The 22,196-nt window shown below is 44.3% G+C and overlaps 1 protein-coding gene across 2 annotated transcripts in view; it reads left to right on the plus strand.

Annotated features, from left to right (window-relative positions):
* Positions 1 to 22,196, plus strand: part of ITSN1 (intersectin 1) — a 235,828-nt gene that overhangs the window by 87,023 nt on the left and 126,609 nt on the right. For both annotated transcript variants that reach the window (XM_047795839.1, XM_047795833.1), the window contains exons 6-9: positions 8,546 to 8,725; positions 10,560 to 10,656; positions 13,902 to 14,002; positions 21,806 to 21,869. In XM_047795839.1, the coding sequence (XP_047651795.1) occupies positions 8,546 to 8,725; positions 10,560 to 10,656; positions 13,902 to 14,002; positions 21,806 to 21,869 (442 nt within the window). The remainder of the gene's footprint in view (positions 1 to 8,545; positions 8,726 to 10,559; positions 10,657 to 13,901; positions 14,003 to 21,805; positions 21,870 to 22,196) is intronic.

Below are 22,196 nucleotides of genomic sequence, written 5' to 3' on the forward strand. Positions count from 1 at the left end.
AAAAAGGCCTATTATCTCGATCTAAACTATCATCCCATAAATGTCTTTTCGGCAGACGTTTTTCCTACAAATTAAAGGGTCATGAGTTGACCACGATTCCCGACAGTTTTGATTTCTTCTCTGTTCTCACCCTAGACTTTAATTATTTAGGTTGGTTGAAAGATTGCGGTAATCAGAGCTAACATCTCATTCATGGGAAAGTCCTTAGATAGTTTAAACAAACTACGAAAGTTGCAGAGAAGAGTTTCTTTCCCTCTCTCCATCCTGTTGTATCTGATGACTCGTGAGAAACTGGACATTTTGGGAGGAGCCAGTCAGTCATTCAGGTTGGCGCTGATACCATTGATGATAAACCGAGGTACATAAATGCTGTGCTTTCACATAATAGATTCACTATTAAAAACAAACTCTGCATTGCCCTTCTATGGATGACGTTGAGCCACCCATCTGGATTTTTTTTTTTTCTTTTTTGTCTTTTTAGGGCCGCACCCGTGGCATATGGAAGTTCCCAGGCTAGGGGCTGAATCGGAACTGTGGCTGCCAGCCTACACCGCAGCCACAGCAGTGCCAGCTCCAAACTGCATGTGTAGCCTACACTGCAGCTTGCAGCAATGCTGGATCCTTAACCCACTGACCAGCGCCAGGGATTGAACCTGCATCCTCATGGATACTCATCGGGTTCTTACTCTGCTGAGCCACAACAGGACCTTTTCAAGGGAGAGATTAACAGGTTGGGGGTTAGGCAGGTAGAATAGTGATCCAGGAGAAGAAGGAAAAACTCAAAAAGTCATGTGATTGCAGGGCTAGGAAGAGTGGAAGTGGGCAGTGCTGGAGTCTCCGCGGGACCCACCCCGCCCATGGTGTGTTCACAGCACCTAGCCCTCCATGAAGGAGCTTATTTAAAAGTGGAAGTTGCTCTGAATCTACAAGCCCGAAGGGGCTCGTAGCCAACATTTGGTCAGGACCCAAAGCAGCTAGAGGGTGTTTGGTTTGCTTTTGGCCTCTCTTCCGAGGCTGCAAGAAGAAACCTTGACCCTGGAGAAAGGGTCAGGTAACCACAGGCATCCCATTTCCTCTTTTTCTCTCAAACCCAGGGGTCAGTAATTCTTGCTCTGACATTTAATATGTCTTCTCTTATTCCATTCTGCTGTAGGAATTTCACCTCTAGGGATACTGCTGATATATTTTCAGGAGGTGTGGCCTCGCTGCCCAGAGGGTTTTTACCGGCACTTGAGTCACCCGCCCCAGCTTCTAATGGAAGCCAGGACTTCTAAACTGCCCTGCCCATCAGAACTCAACTCTTGGTCTTGGCTTTTCTTTTTTTTTCTCTTTTCTTTTGTATTTTTTGTCTTTTTAGGGCCACGCCTGAGGCATATGGAGGTTCCCAGGCTAGGGGTCGAATTGGAGCTGCAGCGGCCGGCCTACACCACAGCCATAGCAACTCAGCATCTGAACCATGTCTGTGACCTCCACCATAGCTCACAGCAACACTGGATCCTTAGCCCACTGATCGAGGCCAGGGATGGAACCTGTGTCCTCATGGATACTAGTTGGGTTCCTTAACTGCTGAGTCACAGCGGGAACTCTTGGTCTTGGGTTTTCCACTGCCTTTCCTCCCATCATTCTCATCCCATCAGCCTTCTCAGTATACTGTTTATTAGAAGGGAATGACAGAAAATAAGAGGTTAAAAGCACATGGTCCTGGACTTCCCTGGTGGCTCAGCAGGTTAAGGATGCCAACTTATCACTGCTATGGCTCGGGTCACCACTATGGCTCGGGTTCAATCCCTGGCCTGGGAACTTTCTCACATGCTGTCGGCATAGCCAAAAATATAAAATGAAATAAATAAAATATGGATACTTAAAAAAAATAAAAATAAAAAAAAAGTATGCGGTCCTAATCCTCTTTGCCCAAGTTGACTCACAGATTTGGCCTTTGCCACTAAATCTAGTTCTACCTCTCAGCTCAGCCCAAGGTAACTTTTTTCCTTATCCTTCTGTCCACTTAAAAATAGAATTTATTACCGTTATCATTATTTTCTAATTAACATAGACATTTTTTCCCCCTTTTTTTGGCTGCCCTGCAGCATGTGGAGTTCCCGGGCCAGAGATCAGACCCGAGCTGTAGTTGTGACCTAAGCTGCAGCTGTGGCAACACTGGATCGTTAACCCACTGTGCCGGGCCAGGGATCGAACCTGCGTCCCGGCACTCCCAAGTTGCCGCCAATCCTGTTGTCACAGTGGGAACTCCTAATTAATATCAGACATCATCTGACCATGGATTTCCTAGCCCTGCGCCTTCTCATACAGTCTTTTATTTGGTCATAGCAGTAACCCTAGAAGTGAGGGGAAATTATTGGCCCTGTTATGTAAATGAGAGAACTGAGATTCCAAGAAGTTTGAACAGTTTGCTTGAGACCATGTCTCTGAAAGGAAGGTAAGAGCCCATCCAAACTCCCAGTTTTCCTCAGGGCTCTTGGCTTCCTTGTTACCCTCGCTCTCTCATTATCACCAAGTCATCTGCGTGACATGGAGCCTTGGCACCCTCCCAAGGTTAAGGCAGGTGTTAGCGCACTGTGGAGTGAAGGCTGGCTAGGGGTCCAGCAGTCATTTGGGTAAGAAGAGGAAAATGGGGTGCAGTGATGTCATGATCTGCCTGAGGGAACCCGGCTGTATTCCAGGACATTCTGTGAGTATGCCTGGTACCTTCTTCCCTCAGCGCATTTGCACACAGCATGCTTCTTCTTTTAGTCTGGACTCAAATGTTTCAAGGGGAGGTTGGTTTTTTTTGTTTTATTTTGTTTTGTTTTTTGTTTTCAGTTCTTTTGCCAGAGTCCATGGTTTTACTGGATCCAATTAATATTTTAAAGCCCTGACAGTGTGTCCTAGTTGCTGGGAAAATGGTGGTGAGCAGGCCATCATGGCTCCTGCTGCTCTGGAGCTGGTTGGCAAGTTGGAGGAAGCAAAGGGACAGACAATTCTATGAAACAGGGTAATATGTTCCAGACTGGTAGGACAGGGTAGTTAGGGGAGAATTCTCTGAGGAGCTGACTTAGGGATGAGAGCCAGGAATGGAGAAAACCCCCAGGCGAAAGCGGCAGGTCCTAAGGCCAAACGTGGTGTGTGGGGAACAAAGATGAGAGCCTTGCAGATGAAGAGTCCTTAGGACTTAGGAGCTAAGGTAGGAGCCAGGTGGTTTGGTGCCTGATAAAGACTCTAGGATTTCTTTTTCTCGCTTTCTTTTTTTTTTTTTTTTTTTGGTCTTTTCAGGGCCCCACCTGTGGCATATGGAGGTTCCCAGGCCAGGGGTCAAATCGGAGCTGTAGCCATTGGCCTACACCACAGCCACAGCAATGCGGGATCCAAGCCACATCTGCGACCTACACCACAGCTCACGGCAACGCCGGATCCTTAACCCACTGATCAAGGCCAGGGATCGAACCCGCAACCTCATGGTTCCTAGTCAGATTCGTTTCTAGTGCTCCCTGACGGGAACTCCTAGGATTTCTTTTTCTAAGTGCAGCTGAAGCTTTTAAGCAGCAGTGTGACTTGGTGGATGGACCCTTAGAAAAAAATAATAATCTGTTAGCTGAAGACTGGATTGCAGGGGGCACAAGAGTAGAACCAGGGAAATCTCTAAGGAGGCTTTTTCCCTAGGCGAGAGATAAGGGCGATTTAGGTCTGGGTGGTGGTAAAAGCAATGTGGACAGAGAGTAGAATTAGATTCACGATATCCTGTCTTGTGGAGGAATATAAATCCCACTTTTTTTTTTGTCTTTTTAGGGCCGCACCCACAGCATATGGAGGTTCCCAGGTTAGGGGTCCAATTGGAGCTGTAGCTGGTGACCTACACCACAGCCAAAGCAATGCGGGATCCAAGCCGCATCTGCAACCTACACCACAGCTCGCAGCAACCCCGGATCCTTAACCCACTGAGCGAGGGCAGGGATCGAACCCGCATCCTCATGGATGATAATCACATTCGTCCCTACTGAGCCATGATGGGAGCTTTGTAAATCCAATTTTGACCATATTAACTTGGGACCTAGATCATTTCCAAGTTGGGAGGTTGAGGAGGCAGGAGAACCTTTGTGTCTGTAACTCCGGAGGGACCTGTCAGCTCTGGGAGAGCTGAGCGTGGATGGCATCGAAAGCCCTGGGACGGGATAAGGAACATAAAGGGTGAACGTTTTGAGGGTTTCAATCTTAAAAGGAACCAGAGGACATAAAATGGAGCATCTCATGCGTGGGTCCTCAGGGAAATGAAATTTAAGGACTGAGGGACTGCTCGGACGTTTAGGGAAAACTGAAACTGATCTCTTGACCAATGAACACCCACCACGAGTCTCTACTGTTCCTCAGGCCAGCAACCTTGCTGCCTGGACTCTAACTGAATTCCCTCGTCTTTGAGATCCTGTCCCCTCCATCCAGCCCACCTCAAAGCCTCAAAGGACTCACCTGGAGCTTGCTACAATAGGGGGGGGTGTCCTAAATTGCAGTTCTTCTGCGCTTCCTGCACAAACTCAGTTTCTGGTCCTTGAATCTTGCCTCAGTTTTCCTCTCGTTTAAGTTGACCAAGTGTATGTAGTTTAGCTAGACTAGGCGGAAAACCTAGGACCAAGCCTCGACAGTCTGTGACATTGGAAGATCTAGTAATGGAAGAAGCCAGAAAGAGTGAAGTGGGAGGGGGTTGGTGTCCTAGTAGCCAAGAAAACGTGTTTGGGTTTTTTTTATTTATTTATTTTTGCTTTTTAGGGCTGCACTTGCAGCCTATGGAGGTTCCCAGGCTAGCGGTCGAATCGGAGCTGCAGCTGCCAGCCTATGTCACAGCCACAGCAATATAGGATCTGAGCCCCATCTGTGACCTGCACCACAGCTCACAGCAACCCCAGATCCCCAACCCACTGAGTGAGGCCAGGGATCGACCCCGAAACCTCATGGTTCCTAGTCTGATTCATTTCCCCTGGGCCACAATGGGAACTCCAAGAAAACATGTTTTAAGGAGTGAGGGCTTCATTGTTTTTGAGTTGCTTCTGAGGGGTGGAGTAAAAATCGGACGGAAAAGTGAGTTTGGGCCTGACCCTGACAAGCAGTCTCACTGGAGTGGGTGGATGAAAGCCCGCAGGAGGCTGAGAAGGGAGGAGAGGTTAACTGTTTGGGGGGCAAGGGGAGAAGCTGAAGGAGCATGTCAGCTGAAAGGTGGTGTATGTAGGGTGGGACATACGCCCATATTTTTAGTGTAAAGAGGAAAAACTCAGGAGAGAGGGGAAGATTTCAAGATATGAGAGAGGAACGTCATCTAAGACACAGCCTCTGGTAGATGTGTTTATTTAGAAATATTCAGGAGTTCCCGTTGTGGCTCAGTGGTTAAAGAATCTGATTAGGAACCATGAGGTTGCAGGTTCGATCCCTGGCCTCGCTCAGTGGCTAAGGATCTGGCGTTGCCGTGAGCTGTGGTGTAGGTCACAGATGCGGCTCGGATCCCGCGTTGCTGTGGCTCTGGCGTAGGCCGGCGGCTACAGCTCCTTTTAGACCTCTAGCCTGGGAACCTCTATATGCCGCGGGAGTGGCCCAAGAAATGGCAAAAAGACAGAAGAAAAAAAAAAAAAGAATGACAATGATTGTGCTTGGGATAGAAGACCTGAGCGTTCGGGAGCGATCTGGTCCCTCTGAACCCTCCACACTGATCCAACAAGGCCCCTTTTGGAATAAGATCCCATGCTGAGCAGGTATGACTGTGAGTGGAATAAAGATTAAACAGGGCCATGGCACAAAGTCAGGAGAAGGTCCAGACCAAAGGGGAGGATGAGAACAGATCCCGGAAATCCAGGATGCAGGGCTCACACCAAAAGGAGCATCAGGCAGTATCAGGCCAGGTCACATCCCACACAAAGTTATGATTAGAAAAAAGAATGAAGAGCAGAGTAACACCCCTTTGGACAATGACAGGACACCGTAATCTGCCCTTTCACAACAAGCCGAAGGATACTAAGAAAATAATGCAAGTCGTGAAAGACAGCCACAAATCAGGATTTTAAAACCTTAGAAATCAGGTGGGTGCTCAGGAAAGAATGAGAAATAAAAGTCATTGCAGAATGAAGACTGAACCAGAAGCAACACAAGAGAAGACTGAAGAGAAATAGATACAAAGAGGAAGATGTCAACCCCACAAGGAAATGAAAAAAGATAAAAAGAATTTAAGAAAAAGTGGCAAACGTTAAAGGCACGGGGAAGTGAATAGATGGTTGGTTGGGGTCCCCGAAGAAGAAAGCAAAAGCCAGGGAATTGAGTGAATGAGCAAAACTCGTTCAAGACAAGCTTTGTTGAGATAAACGATCGAAACTAAATTTGAAAAAAAATACAGCCTATGCCCTCAAAGATTGAATCAGAGAGCTCAACACTAAGATGCTTTCTAGTAACCCCCAAAATGATTTGGGCACAAAGAGAAAGAAAGCAGGCCTCTGAGAGAAAGAAAAGTAGAATACCTTCAGGCTTTTTTTTTTTTTTTTTTTTTTTTTGCGGCAGCACTTATGCCAGAAGGAAATGGGTTGACATATTTAGGATTCTCAAGGAAAGAATCATCCAAGAATTCTGTGTCCAGAAAAACCACACCGACCAATTTTCCACGTCTCGGGGCACTCACTTAGTATCTTATAATTAAATTCAATTCTGATGCTAACTCTGGCAGTTAGCATCAGATTCCACAGGTTCAAGGGCTCAGACCCACAAGACCGACCTCACTTGAGACATGAGTCACAAGTCATGGGTCCCTGGGTACCCACCCATGCTTTTGTCTGACCTGCCTACAGAGTCAGAGGCTCCCACAAACCCTTTGTTCCTTTTTGTAGTTTGCTGGAAGGGCTCACAAAACTTAGGGACACAGTTAGTTCCAGTTGCTGGTGTTTCATAAGAGATAGGATGAAGGATACAGATGAACAGGCAGATGGAGAGATGCGTAAGGCGAGGTCCAGAAGGGTCCTGAGTGCAGGAGCTTCTGTCCCCGTGGAGTTGGGGCTGCTCCACCCTCCCAGCACAGAGATATGTTCCCCAGCTGGCAGCTCTCCAAATCTTGCTGAGCAGGACTCTTTCTGGAGGCTTCATGAAGTAAGTGGACACAACTGATTGAATCAACAACCTTTGGTTAGCTTCCTCTCCAGCCCCTCTGCCCTCCCCTGAGGTCTCTGTGTGGCTGAGTATGGAGGGAGATGTCTAATGCTGTGGTCCTTCCCCTGACCAGCCCCCATCCCCGCAGCTACTTAGGGGTCCCCAGTCACCATATTCAAACACAGAAGACTTTCTTACCACTGCAGAGAGGCCAGGGATCTTTGGAACTCTTGTGTCTGGAACCAAGGACCAGGATCAAGTATTTTGAGAAAAGACAGGTTAATTAAAAGGGTTTAGAAGCTCTGCCAGGAACCAGGACCTGGACACAAAGACCAGATATATACATATATATATATATATTATATCACAATATCACTCCTTGAAATAGAGAAATTAAAAAGAAACATGTTATTTTAGTCCTGAAGTTCCAGTGTGGCTCAGGGAGTTAAGAAGCTGACATAGTGCCCGTGAGGATTCGGTTCAATCCCTGGCTTTGCTCAGTGGGCTAAGGAGTTGGCGTTGACACGAACTGCAACATAGGTTGCAGATGCAGCTCGGATCGGGCATTGCCATGGTTGTGGCATAGGTTGCATCTGCAGCTCCGATTCAACTCCTAGTCTAGGAACTTACATATGCCGCAGATGTGGCCCTAAAAGGAAAAAAGCATAACCTCCCCCAAAACCCCACTTCTTCATTTTTTGATTAGAGTATTTCTATAAAGAGAAACTTTCTCATCAAATGTTTGGTTATCTGAGGTTCAGTATATAAAGGAAAGGCAAGATAAAATGTTTGATTTATTTTCTGCCTTTATCAACTAGCTTTCAAAATGAATTGATTTCCTGTGATGACCAATTAGTTTTTTAAAAATATCATTGTTTATTTATTAATTGAATTCTCTTTGGCAGCTTTCCATCCACGGCAGTTATTATTCTTACTGACCCTCAGCTTTGGCCAGTAGATCCCTCTCTAAGTTGAGTCTTGAGCACTTTTGAGACAACCCTTGACAATTTTTAGTACTCTTCACAATGATTAATCTGAATTCACATTTTATTTTATTTTTTTTGTCTTTTGTCCTTTTATGGCCGCACTCGTAGCATATGGTGGTTCCCAGGCTAGGGGTCTAATCAGAGCTGTTGCTGCCGGCCTACGCCAGAGCCACAGCAACACCAGATCCGAGCTGCATCTAAAACCTACACCACAGCTCACAGCAATGCCAGATCCTTAGCCACTGAGCGAGGCCAGGGATCAAACCTGCAACCTCATGGTTCCTAGTCGGATTGTTTCTGCTGCGCCATGACAGGAACTCCATGAATTCACATTTTAAATGGGACTCCCTTACAGCTGCAAAGGGATTTTCTTCTTCCTGCAACCCTGGATTCATTATCACTGCATGCTGAAATGTGGTTCCGTGTGAATTTTGTTGGGATTTTTCCATTCCTAGGTATTGGAGGCATCGCCAGCATGCCCCCACTGACCGCTGTTGCTCCCGTGCCAATGGGTTCCATTCCAGTTGTGGGAAGGTCGCCCCCCCTTGTGTCTTCTGTTCCTGCAGCAGGAGTGCCTCCCTTGGCCAATGGGGCGCCCCCTGTCATCCAGCCTCTGCCTGCGTTCGCTCATCCTGGTAGGTGACCCGCTGAGACCACAGGCTGAACTTTTGCATGTGTGTTGCTCTTCGTTCTTGTCAGGCCTCCTGTTCTCACTTTCTCATTGTACTTAAATGGTATTTTATTCCAGAAGAAATTTAAATTATCTTTTTTTTTTTTCCATCTGATGTCTCATTTGGGGTATGTGATAGGCTAGAGAAAAGAAAAGGAGAATGAAGTGCAGAAGCCTCTGGGTGCCCCTGTGCACAGAGATGAAGGCAAGAGTTAAAACCAAGAGCACACTTTTCCATTTTGGAGCTTGATGAGAGCAGTTCAAGTGTGAACAGTATTTGAACACTTTTTATGGCCATGTATCAGTTACTACTTTTTTTCAGCTGCCGTGAATTGCTGATAAACGAGCCAGTCCCTTAGGAGGAGAATTATGTGGGAGACAAAAAAAAAAAAAAAAAAAAGAACATTGCCTTTTTTTTTTTTTTCCTTTGAGGAGGTGGAGTGAATCTGGCCCAGAGGGAGAAGGAAGTCTATTGAATGACTAAATATATTGAGGTTATAGTATTACATGCTTGCTTAATTGAACAAAGGATTAAAAAGTACCTGGTTTAGTTAATTTCATTTTGAGACTTTATTCAAAGTCTTTTTCCCTTTAGTTAAAGGAAAGCATAAACTTCAGACATAGATAGGCTTAGTCTAACAAATCTGAACAGATTCATATCAATGTGGAAAGGTGGTGTTGTTTTTAAGTCCTTCAGATGTGTCTGAGTAAGTTTAGTAGGGATTGACAGTATAGTTGGAGCCTTATGTGTGAATCTGCCTATGCCCCTGGAGTTATTACATCTGTCAGGATGTGTCTCTGAGTTACAGCATCTAAATGGACCTCTGCTTTTGGGTGTTTTTTTTTGGGGGGGTCTCTTGTCTTTTTAGGACTGCACCTGTAGCATATGGAGGTTCCCAAGCTAGCGGGTCTAACTCAGAGCTGTTGCTGTTGGCCTACGCCACAGCCACAACAATGCAGAATCCGAGCCGAGGCTGCAACCTACCCCACAGCTCACAGCAACGCCGGATCCTTAACCCACTGAGTGAGGCCAAGGATTGAACCTGCATCTTTGTGGATACTAGCTGGGTTCGATAACTTCTGAGCCCTGACGGGAACTCCCATCAAAGTGGACCTCTTGCTTTTAAGATGGTCTAGTCACGTGTAGTTCATTTTTCATTGGTGGCCGTGGCTGCAGGTGTGATGGCAGCTGACAAAGCGTTTGCGATTATTTTACCAATAGTATCAGTGAATCCACATAATGTGTCCTCTTTTCTTTTATGGCTAATGGTGAATGTTGAGACAGCAGGCAGGAGTGAGGGGACTGTGGCTGAGGCTCAGCGTTTTCTTCCTGACACACAGCTAACCAGCCTGAATGAGACTCAGACACAGAAGCTTGCTCTGCCTAGCATCACATGCTATCTGGCCGAGATGACGCCTGTGACTTTTTGGCTATTACATCTGGAACTAATACTTCAGCTCCTTCAGTGCCGTCCAGAGTATGCCATCTATTTAAGCTGTTCCTTCTATAACTGTTGGAATACATCCTATAAAACGTGATACTAAATGTGTAATGGAGAGTCAGACTTTATGGATGTAAACATTACTACTTATAAGATGATTTTCTGAAGAAACAAGTAAAACGTTTTTGGCTAGAGGGCAGGAAGCAAGGAGGGAGTAATTCTTTTTGAGTGCAGAATGGTGGGAAGGGAGGATAATTTCTGCCTCAGATTTGATGACTGTGCATTTTAATTTTTATAAGGGAAACGTTTCTAATTTTTGGAGAAGGAGAATTATTCAACATTTGTTTATCTTTACAGCAGCCACATTGCCAAAGAGTTCTTCCTTTAGTAGATCTGGTCCAGGGTCCCAGTTAAACACTAAATTACAGAAGGCACAATCATTTGACGTGGCTAGGTAAGTTTGCTTGTTTTCAAATGGGCGGTTTGGTTAAAGCCATTATCCGATTAACTCATGAATTTGACATGAATTAGCTATATATTCCTTATCTTCTTTTATTTCGTAGAATGCTAATAATTTTATTAGTTCTGGATAATGTTACTAGGTTTTTTTAATTTATTGTACAGGTGACAGAATCAGGGACTCGACTTTTCCTTTAAAAGCTTTGCTTTTTCTTTTAAGAGGATGATAAATAGGGAGTAGCAAATGTTTAAAACTTTAAAAATAGAACTTTAGGGTATGAGAGGAAAAAAAAATTAACTATTTGGTGTCAGTCATCTACAAGTTCATGTGTAAAAAATTTTATATGAAGATTAGAGCCCAAACTGTCCTTATTTAAATTTTATCTCAGATAATCTTACGGAGTTTGTGTGGCTTATTAATAAAACTGGAGATCAGGATTTATGAAATGAGTTATTCTGGTTAGTGGACAGTTGTTATTAATCAAACAGGTGACGCAATTTTGGTAAAGCTCACATGACCTGCTTGCCTGTATTTTGGCCAATCTTGGTTCGTACTATCTTTTTTTTTTTTTTTTGCTTTTTTTGCTTTAAGGGCCACATCCGGGGCACATGGAGGTTCCCAGGCTAGGGGTCGAATTGGACCTACACCTGGCAACCTACACCACAGCCACAGCAATGCAAGATCCAAGCCGCGTCTGTGACCTACATCATATCTCACAGCAATGCTGGATCCTTAACCCACTGAGCAAGGCCAGGGATCAAACGTGTGTCCTCATAGATGCTAGTCTCATTTGTTTCAACTGAGCCACAACGGGAACTCCTTTGGTAGCTATCTTTTAAAAAATATAAATTCTAGCAGCTTTTTGTAACATGGCATCTAACTTCTTGCTGAAGGAGTTTTTACGTCCCTTTAAAGCCTCAAGAATTGGGCAGAAAACTCTGAGTTGATAAGTGTAATCTCGGACACCTTCTGTGTAAGAGCCTGCACGCCTGAGGTGCAGGAGACAGATAATTAGCTTCTTGACAAATAGGCAAGAGTTGGAGTCAGCAAAATATTAGTTCAAAATGACAGAGTTGTTGCAGACGTATGCTCAGCGGAGTAGACCTCGGTAAGTGTTTTATGGAGAAATTTATAAACATCGAAAAGGTATCTTTGTATCGTATCTTTGAAGTGCTTGGGAGCTGTTTCTGTGCTTTACGTTTGTATAGGACGTGTAAGTGCATAGATAACACACATTAAGTGATGACTAAGAGGTGGCTCGTGATTAAAATTTCACTGTAACGTGAGAAGTAGATATTTTTGCTGAAGTGAACGGAAACTGCCAGCGGGGCGTTAGTGGTACCCTGTCCCGGAAGTGGGGCACCACGTTTACTGTCAGCTCTGCCATCACCTTTACATCGACCATCCGGCTCTTCCTAAGTGTCACACCAACCAGTGTGGCCCTGCAGGGGAACTGATGGGAAGAACTAGTCACTGAGGAGGTCTTTAAAAACGGGCTGCTGGCAGGGGTTTCCTCAGGTCAGGGCAAAGGACAGTCAGCACTGGATCGGAGGCAGAAGCAGAGCCCCCTTCCTCTCGGCACCGCCGACTGATCACCATCCTGGGAATGTTCTTTTCTTTTCTTCTGGGAGGTTCCATTGATGGGAATTTTAACTTCCAGAAGGAAAGGATTTCACTTCATTAAGAAATATATCCTGGAGTTCCCGTTGTGGTGCAGTGGTTAACGAAACTGACTAGGAACCATGAGGTTGCGGGTTCGGGCCCTGACCTTGCTCAGTGGGTTAAGGATCTGGCATTGCCCTGAGCTGTGGGGTAGGTTGCAGATGCGGCTTGGATCCCATGTTGCTGTGGCTCTGGCGTAGGTCGGCAGCTGCAGCTCCGATTTGACCCCTGGCCTGGGAACCTCGATATGCCGTGGGAGCAGCCCAAGAAATGGCAAAAAGACAAAAAAAAAAAAAGAAAGAAAAAGAAAGAAATACATCCTGGAGTTCCTTTCATGGCACAGCGGAAACGAAACTGACTAGGAACCATGAGGTTGCGGGTTCGGGCCCTGGCCTTGCTCGGTGGGTTAAGGATCTGGCGTTGCCCTGAGCTGTCTTGTAGGTTGCAGATGCGGCTTGGATCCCGTGTTGCTGTGGCTCTGGCGTAGGTCGGCAGCTGCAGCTCTGATTTGACCCCTGGCCTGGGAACCTCGATATGCCGAGGGAGCAGCCCAAGAAATGGCAAAAAGACAAAAAAGAAAAAGAAAGAAATACATCCTGGAGTTCCTTTCATGACACAGCGGAAACGAATCTGACTAGGAACCATGAGGTTGCGGGTTCGATCCCTGGCCTTGCTCAGTGGGTTAAGGATCTGGCATTGCCCTGAGTTGTGGTGTAGGTCGCAGATGCAGCTCGGATCCTGCATTGCTGTGGCTGTGTCATAGGCTGGCAGCTGTAGGTCCGATTCCATCCCTAGCCTCCTAACGTCCATGTGCTGCAGGTATGGCCCTGAAAAACAAAACAAAACAAAGAAATATATCCTGTATTTTGGTGTATAGAATACATTTAAAGGCAATTATTTTTTTTGCCACCTGCACTGCTGTTTTATTTTATTTCATTTCATTCTTTTTAGGGCCACACCCACTGCAAAGGAAGGTCCCGGGCTAGGGGTTGAATTGGAGCTGCAGCTGCCAGCCTACACTGCAGCCAAGTAACATTGAATCTGAGCCGAATCTGTGACCTACACTGCAGATTGCAGCAACACTGAATCTTTAACCTATTAAGCAAGGCCGGGAATCAAACCTGCATCGTGGTGGATGCTAGTTGGGTTCTTAACCCACTGCGCCACCACGGGAACTTCTGTTTTTTATTTTTAGCACTTCTTTTTAAACCACAGGAGGGCTGTTCTAGAAGTTTGGAAAAGCCTGGACATAATTGTATCACCTCAGTTCCAAGGAGATTTTCCATTCTTTTGTAGAACCTGAGGTGATTAAATTCCATATAAACTTGACATAGTTTCTTGGTCTGTTGTGTTTACCCTTGATTCTGAAAAAACAATGAGTTTACCTGTTTTGAGAGAAAGCTTCACATAACCTTAAACAATGGAAAATAGTCATTACAGAAAGTTGAGAAATAGTGATTAGAAAGTGAATAAAATATGAAAGCTAGTATTCTAGAGAAGTTCTTGGCTTACTGTTTTTAAAGAACCCAAATGGGCTATTCCTTATCGTTAACCTGTTTTTCCTCTCTTTTCACCAGTGTCCCTCCTGCAGCAGAATGGGCGGTTCCTCAGTCATCCAGACTGAAATACAGACAGTTATTCAATAGTCATGACAAAACCATGAGTGGACACTTAACAGGTACTGACAAATAAGAATTAATTCAGTGAAATATGCCCTTTACTCTAAATGCACATTATTTCCAGGTGTTGGGCCAAAGATTTTCCCAGTGTCTTTCTCTGTTAACCTTTTTTTCTAAACAATGTTCTCATCTGTTAATAATGCCACAGTTAACCTTTTTTTCCAGTACCTCAGGCTTTTGCCCCACTGCGTCTTGGTAACTGGAACCCAGACCAAGGATCCCCCAGCACACCAAATGCTACAAGTGTGCAAATTAAAGCACTAGCAAAGAAACGCCTGCTGTGAACCAAAATTGGTTCATGTCCTTAAGTCCAGTTTCGTAGATGAACCTGAAACTGCCCACTCAGTCAGTGTTTGTGGTAGTGCATAGGGTGAAAGGTAAATGGTTGGGGAGTTTGCAGCCTGGCCTCGCCACTACCTGGAGGTCACTTTGCCTTTTTGGATCTTATTTCTTCATGTATAAAAGACTAGAATTAAGTTATATGGTCTCTATGATTTAAAAAAAAGATTGCGTTGTCTACATGAGAAGGGTGAAACAGATTTTATGATACTGTCCATATCCATTTAAAATCGATTAGGAGTTCTGGTGTGGCTCAGCAGTAACGAATACGACTAGTATTCATGAGGACTCAGGTTCAATCCCTGGCCTCACTCAGTGGGTCCAGGATCCGGCATTGCCATGAGCTGTGGTGTAGGTCATAGGTGCAGCTCGGATTCTGAGTTGCTATGGCTGTAGCTCTGGTGTAGGCCAGCAGCTACAGCTCCAGTGGGACCCCTGGCCTGGGAATATGCCACAGGAAAATTAAAAAATAATAATAATAATAAGTAAATAAATAATAAAATTGGTTAGAGAGTTATAAAGAAATGCATAATTTGAAGAAAGACTTGGTGATACGTGAAAGAAAAAATGTCGCTTTTCTTTAATAAAAATGAAAGAAGAGGAGAATGAGTTAATTTTTCTGGGTAGAAAAGCACTGATACACAAAACACTTAAAATTTTTCAAAAAATTTTATTTAAAAAAAAATTTTTTTTTGTTTTTTGTCTTTTTGCCATTTCTTGGGCCGCTCTCGTGACATATCAAGGTTCCCAGGCTAGGGGTCCAATCGGAGCTGTAGCCACAGGCCTACGCCAGAGCCACAGCAACTCGGGATCTGAGCCACGTCTGCGACCTACACCACGCCGGATCCTTAACCCACGGAGCAAGGGCAGGGATCGAACCTGCAACATCATGGTTCCTAGTCGGATTCGTTAACCACTGGGCCACGATGGGAACTCCCCCCCAATTTTCTTTAATTGCTTTTATTGATAATAAAGTAATTGCATATTTAGTATTTTTGAACTTTGTGCTCTACCTACTTCATATCCATAAGATTTATAACTGTGAATGTTATAAACATATATTTTTAGTCTGGAGAGTTGATTGTTATCATTTGCTGGCACACTAATAATTATAAAGCCCTCTTTGCTATTTCTCCTCTTGGCATCTTTCTAGTTTCTTTCTCTCTCTCTCTTTCTCTCTCTCTCTCTTTTTTTTAAATTAAAGTATAGTTGATTTACAGTATTGTGTCAATTTCTGCTGTATAGCATAGTGACCCAGTCGTATATACATGTACATTCTTTTTCTCATACTATCTTCTTTCATGTTCTATCCCAAGTGATTGGCTATAGTTCCCTGTGCTGTACAACAGGACTCATTTCTTATCTATTCTGAATGGAATAGTTTGCATCTACCAACCCCATGTTCCCTGTTCATCCCAATCCCATCCCCTGAAACTACAAGTTACCCTTTTCTTTTTCTTTTTAATTAAAAAAATTTTTTTTCCACATTTATTTTCTGATTCTTCCCATCTTTTTTTATTTTATTTTTTGGCTATTGCTTACAATTCCAATTTTTAATTCCAAAAGAAAAATTCATCCTTGTTTAGAAGTGTCAGGATTGGGTGAAACTTGGAAGGGTTCTGATCTTATCTTGAACTCTGTCCCAGTAAAGAACCTCAGCAGTCATTTCAAATAAGCATACGTTTTATCTGAAAGGGTGAATAATAAGGATACACAGATTCTCTGCATGCCTTGCTCACTCTGCCGAAGCAGGAGCTGTCACTTCTGTACACAAGCATGAAAAACCAGGCAAGCTTATGTGGGCACTGAAGGAATATTCAATGGTGTAGTTTTACGTACTGTTTAACATGATTTGACACCAGTGCGTCATACAGACCTACATTGTCAGTGGATCTGAAAACACTTCAAACATGGTTGGTGTTAGCTGTGAGTTCCTTAAAATAGTATTCACATGCGATATTGATGCAGAAATTCTGTTTTCTGGATAGAGTGTTTTATGACTGAAGTGTAATATTTATATCCCAAAGGCAGTGACCCAGCACTTAAATGTTTAGGAGTTTTAATATCTGAGGCAGGAAATAAACTTTGAAATATAGGGACGCGCAAGCAGATTTTTGCTACTGCTTATCTGTATTCTTATTACTATTTTGTCCTAGAAAGAATTTAAGGTGGGAATTTCTTTCTTTCCTTCTCTCTTTCTTTCTCTCCCTTCCTTCCTTCCTTCCCTCCTTCCTTTCTCTCTCTCTCTCTCTTTTTTCCTTTATTTCGCATCTCTAGGAAGATGGAGTTCCCAGGCCAGGGATCAGATCCAAGCAGCAGTTGTGACCTAAGCCACAGCTGTAGCAACACCAAGTCCTTTAACCCACTGTGCCAGGCTGGGGACTGCTGATTCTATTGTGCCACAGTGAGAGCTCCAGGAATTTACTTTTTATTTTAAAAAGTTTTTTTCTGTTTTTACAGCTACAGCCTTGGCATATGGAGGTTCCCAGGCTAGGAGCTACAGCTGCTGGCTTATGACAACAGCAACAGCAATGCCAGATCCGAGCCACATCTGTGACTTACACCACAGCTCAGGGCAATGCCGGATCCTTAACCTGCTGAGTGAGGCCAGGGATTGAACCTGCAGCCTCATGATTAGTATTCAGATTTGTTTCCTCTGCGCCACAATGGAAACTCCGAGTTTACTTTTTAAACCAGAGCTTTGGGAGTTCCCATCGTGGTGCAATGGAAACGAATCCAACTAGGAATCATGAGGTTGAGGGTTCATTCCCTGGCCTCTCTTAGTGGGTTAAGGATCCAGCATTGCTGTGAGCTGTGGTGTAGGTCGCAGACACGGCTTGGATCCCACGTTGCTGTGGCTGTGGTGTAGGCTTGCAGCTAGAGCTTGGATTAGACCTCTAGCCTGGGAACCAACATATGCTGCAGGTGCGGCTCTAAAAAAACAAAAGACAAAAAAAAAAAATTAAACCAGAGCTTTGGAGAGTTCCCATTGTGTCTCAGTGTGTTAAGAACAGACTAGCATCCATGAGGATGCGGGTTCAATCCCTGGCCTCAATTAGTGGGTCAGGGATCTGGCGTTGCCGTGAGCTGGGGTATAGGTCACAGATGAGGCTTGGATCTGGCATAGCTGTGGCTGTGTCACAGGCCAGCAGCTGCAATTCTGATTTGACCCCTAGCCTGGCAATTTCCATGTGCCTCTGGTTTGGCCCTAAAAGGAAAATAAAATAAAATAAACCAGATCTTTGCATAGTCTTGTCAAGTAGAAGAATTTATTACAGTAAATTTAAGCTTGTTTCCCCTTTGCAAGGATCAGTATAGAGTGTATTTTAGGCTAAATAAGACTGTGGATGGAAGCAGAGCAGGTTCGTTGAGATGGATGAAATACCAAGATGATTGTCATGATTATAACTATGGAAATAGTTGTATGACTCCTCAACCTCCAAAACAGCTGCTCATTCAGCTTAAGAATAAGAATATCAAGAATATCAATTCAGCTTTCTCCTTCTTTTGGATGCCATCACATTCTGGCTCCCTCTGTACATGTGTTGTTAAGCCTAAGAATGCCATTGATGATCCCAAGCAGAAGAAAGTGAGACCCTCTGGGCTTGTGATATGAGCTTATTCACTGTGGGAAGTGAAGATAATCTAGTTGGGGCACAGTTTACCCCACTGATTGCCTGGGTGGATTTAGCTGATGCACCTGGCTAGGTGGGCACCCCCTTGTTCCTTCTCTCTCCCCCCCCCTTTTTTTTGTTTTTTTTTTTAGGGCCGCACTCACGGCATATGGAGGTTCCCAGGCTAGGGGTCGAACTGGAGCTGTAGCTGCCGGCCTACACCACAGCCACAGCAATGCAAGATCCGAGCTGTGTCTGCAACCTACATCACAGCTCACGGCAATGCTGGATCCTTAACCCACTCAGCGAGGTCAGGGATTGAACCCACATCCTCTTGGATGCAAGTTGGGTTCATTAACCACTGAGCCACGATGGGAACTCCCCCTTATCCCTTCTCAACATGATGCATATGCTGTTGTGTGCTCATAAAAGAGACACTCATATTTACTTTGCTGCACACCTGAAATCAACACAGCCAAGTCAACTATTCTCCAGTAGAATTTATTTAAAAATAAAAGTTTAGGAGTTCCCATCATGGCGCAGCGGAAACAAATCTGACTAGGAACCACGAGGTTGCGGATTCCATCCCTGGCCTTGCTCAGTGGGTTAAGGATCCAGCATTGCCCTGAGCTCTGGTGTATGCCGGTGGCTACAGCGCTAATTAGACCTCTAGCTTGGGAACCTCCATATGCCGCGGGTGCAGCCCTAAAAAGCAATAAATAAAAAAATAAATAAAAGTTTTAAAAAGACACACTCTGGAGTTCCTGTCGTGGCTCAGTGGTAACGATCCCTACCAGTATCCTTGAGGATGCAAGTTCGATCCCTGGCTTTGCTCAGTGGGTTAAGGATCTGTCATTGCCATGAGCTGTGGTATAGGTCACAGACATGGCTCGGATCCTGCATTGCTGTGACTGTGGCATGAGCCGGCAGCTGCAGCTCTGATTCTACCCCTAGCCTGGGAATCTCCATATGCCCTGGGGGCAGCCTTAAGAAAGAAAAAGAGAGACACTCTTACAAAAGGGGGAGTTATTCTTTAATCAAAGTGTTCTATAAGTAGCTCTAGAATTCTAGTAATGCTACTATTGCTCGTCTTCTCAAAGAGGTATTTGATTATCTCCTTCCTTTCTGAAACAATGGGTATTTGTTATTCATACGTTTATCACAAAAGCTAAAAATCTTAGTCATTGTTTGAATAAAGCATTGACTGCATTTAATTATCTCTGTCCTTTCCATTCATGCTTCCCCGCCCAAACAGGGATGCCCATTGCAGCTCTGTGACCTAGAGATGTTTGTTTATCCCCGTGATATTTCCTGATCAGCCCATATTCCTTTCCTGAACATAGGCTGCTCCAGGATCGCTCTGTACACCCGCAGCTTGATTTTATGTTGTCCTGAGATACAGTCTTCACGGTTGCCAATCTAACTTAACGTTTCACAACTTTGGCTTAGGACTTACAGAGTTAAGTACTAGAACTGCAGAAGACTCATGTGATGTTCTAGTGCATGGGTCAACACACTATTTCTGCAAAGAGCGAAACAGTAAACATTTTAGGCTTGCAGTCATACTCTGCCGCGACTGCTCAGCTTTGCCGTTGCAGTACGCAAGCAGCTGTAGATCTTGCTTAAATGAATGGACATGGCTATGTTGCAGTAAAATTTTATTTGCAAAAACAGGCAGCAGGTCACATGTTCTAGATCAATCCCTGTTCTAGATCATTTCCCTCATTTCAGAGACTAAGGAACTTTGTTTTACAGAGGCAAAGTGGTTTTCTATCCTTTTTTTTTTTTTTTTTTTAAATGGCTGCACTCAGGGCATATGGAAGGTCCCAGGCCAGGGATTGAATTTCAGCTGCAACTGCCACATTCGCAGCAGCTGTGGCAATGCTGGATCCTTTTAACCCACTGCTCCAGACCACAGATCAAACCCACACCTCCAAAGTGACCTGAGCGGCTGCAGTCAGGCTCTTACCCCTCTGCACCACAACGGGAACTCTGGGAAAGTAGTTTTCTTAATATCACAGGTCATTACTGAATAGAAGAGTCAGGAGTGGAATCTGAGTCTCCTGATATCCAGGCCCAGGGCTAGTTCTTTTCATTTGTCGTGACACATTTTATTGAAATTAGACAAAATATGAACTTCCTTTTATATAGTTCTGAAGTGGGCAGGATTGTTGCAAGTACAAATTAAAGCATTCACTAGTTTTGCTAATTCTTCTTTATTGTTGCCAGCATTCTAAATGCAATGTTAGGAGTTGCTGTCATGGCTCAGCAGTAGTGAACCCGACTAGCATCCTTGAGGATGCGGGTTCCATCCCCGGCCTCGCTCAGTGGGTTAAGGATCTGACGTTGCTGTGAGCTGTGGTGTAGGTTGCAGATGCATCTCGGATCCTGAGTTGCTGTGGCATATGCCGGTAGCTACAGCTCCAATTTGACCCCTAGCCTAGGAACCTCCATATATATGCCACACTATGAAAGACAAAAAGACACACACACACACACAAAATTAAATAAATAAATGCAATGTTAGAGACTAAACAAAATGATCAGTGGGAGTTCCTGCTATGACACAGCGATTGGCAGTGTCTTGGGAGCTCTAGGATACAGGTTTGATTCCCAGCCCAGCACAGTGGGTTAAGGATCTGGCGTTGCCACAACTACGGCTTAGGTCACAAAAAGAAAAAAAAAATGATCAGTGAACTTTTCTCATTCTAGTATACCACAGAACAAGCAAAATATTACATGTAGTCATCTTCCCACCATAATTGCTACTGCTTTCCATTCCATGGTCTGTCCATCATCCTGGGGCCACGCCTGGGGGTCACTGGTGGACAAAAGCCTTTTCTCTCTCTCCCCCAACAATGGTTTATTTAAACACTCAAAACCTTCCATGGTAGCCTTTGGTATCCAAGGCTAGTTTCCTGCCAGAAATGAGATATTTACAAGTATTTTAAGAAATGAGAGCTGATTTTTGAAAGGAGGGTTGAAATTCCAGGAATTCTTCTTTATCGCTAACCTAGGAAGTGGCTCTGATATTAGCCATTTGTGCAACCTTGAGCAAGCCTTTTTTTTTTTTTTTTTTATGGATTAAAAAAAAAAAGTCTTTATAATGGAATAGGTGGCAGAGTTCTCTCCTAAGGTGCCTTCTTTCTCTGCGATTCTCTGAATCTTGTGTGAATTTGCTCATCGTCATGGTGGAAGCAGCAGGTGTTGGTAGAAGATTTTGAATTTAGAGAGACTAAGTTGCAGCTTTGTAAATAGAAATCCACAACAAATAGAGATGGTAACTTGGGAAAAATGGCAGGTTGTGTTTTGTGACTCTAATCTTTTACATTCTTGTTCTTCATCAAACATCTATTTATCAAAAATTTGTTGACTCTACGCCAAAAGCTGTGCTTTGGGTTCCTTCCCTTTTTCATTGGGGCTTGATTGCCTTTTTAATTTATATATATTTTTTTGTCTTTTTGCCTTTTCTAGGGCTGCTCCCGTGGCATATGGAGGTTCCCAGGCTAGGGGTCGAATTGGAGCTATTGCCAGAGCCACAGCAACTCGGGATCCAAGCCGTATCTGCAACCTACACCACATCTCACGGCAACGCCGGATCCTTAACCCACTGAGCAAGGCCAGGGATGGAACCTGCAACCTTATGGTTCCTAGTTGGATTCGTTAACCACTGAGCCACCACAGAAACTCCTTGATTGCCTTTTTTAAAGCCCCCTGGGTCATAGCAAATATTGTTTAAAGCACGGTGTTGTATGGAATTATATAGTGTGTATATGCAGGATAGTGGTCTTGCTAGACTGTAAAGATATACTGATTCATCTTTATGTTTTTTCCCTGGTTTTTGTTTAGGTCCCCAAGCAAGAACCATTCTTATGCAGTCAAGTTTACCACAGGCTCAACTGGCTTCCATATGGTAAGGAATGAAAATTCCTTGGTTTGTGTAAAATGGAAACTTTAATTCTTAAATTGGTGTGGCCTCACAAGTCTTCAGATTAACACCCCTATTATAAGGGGGAGGTATGCAGTGTGCTTCGTTTTTCCATGTGTTGTACTAATGACTTCTCGTACTTTGCTGCCTTTCGATTTTAAAAAATACAAAAGCGGGAGTTCCCTGGTGGCTTGGCTGGTTAAGGAGCCCCTGTTCTCATTGCTATGGCTCTGGTTATTGCTGGGGCCCTGGTTCGATCGCTGGCCTCGGGCTTTCTGAATGCCTTGGACCCAGCCAAAAAAATAAATGAAA

This window comes from Phacochoerus africanus, chromosome 1, assembly GCF_016906955.1.
Source record: "Phacochoerus africanus isolate WHEZ1 chromosome 1, ROS_Pafr_v1, whole genome shotgun sequence".
Classification (NCBI taxonomy): Eukaryota; Metazoa; Chordata; class Mammalia; order Artiodactyla; family Suidae; genus Phacochoerus; species Phacochoerus africanus.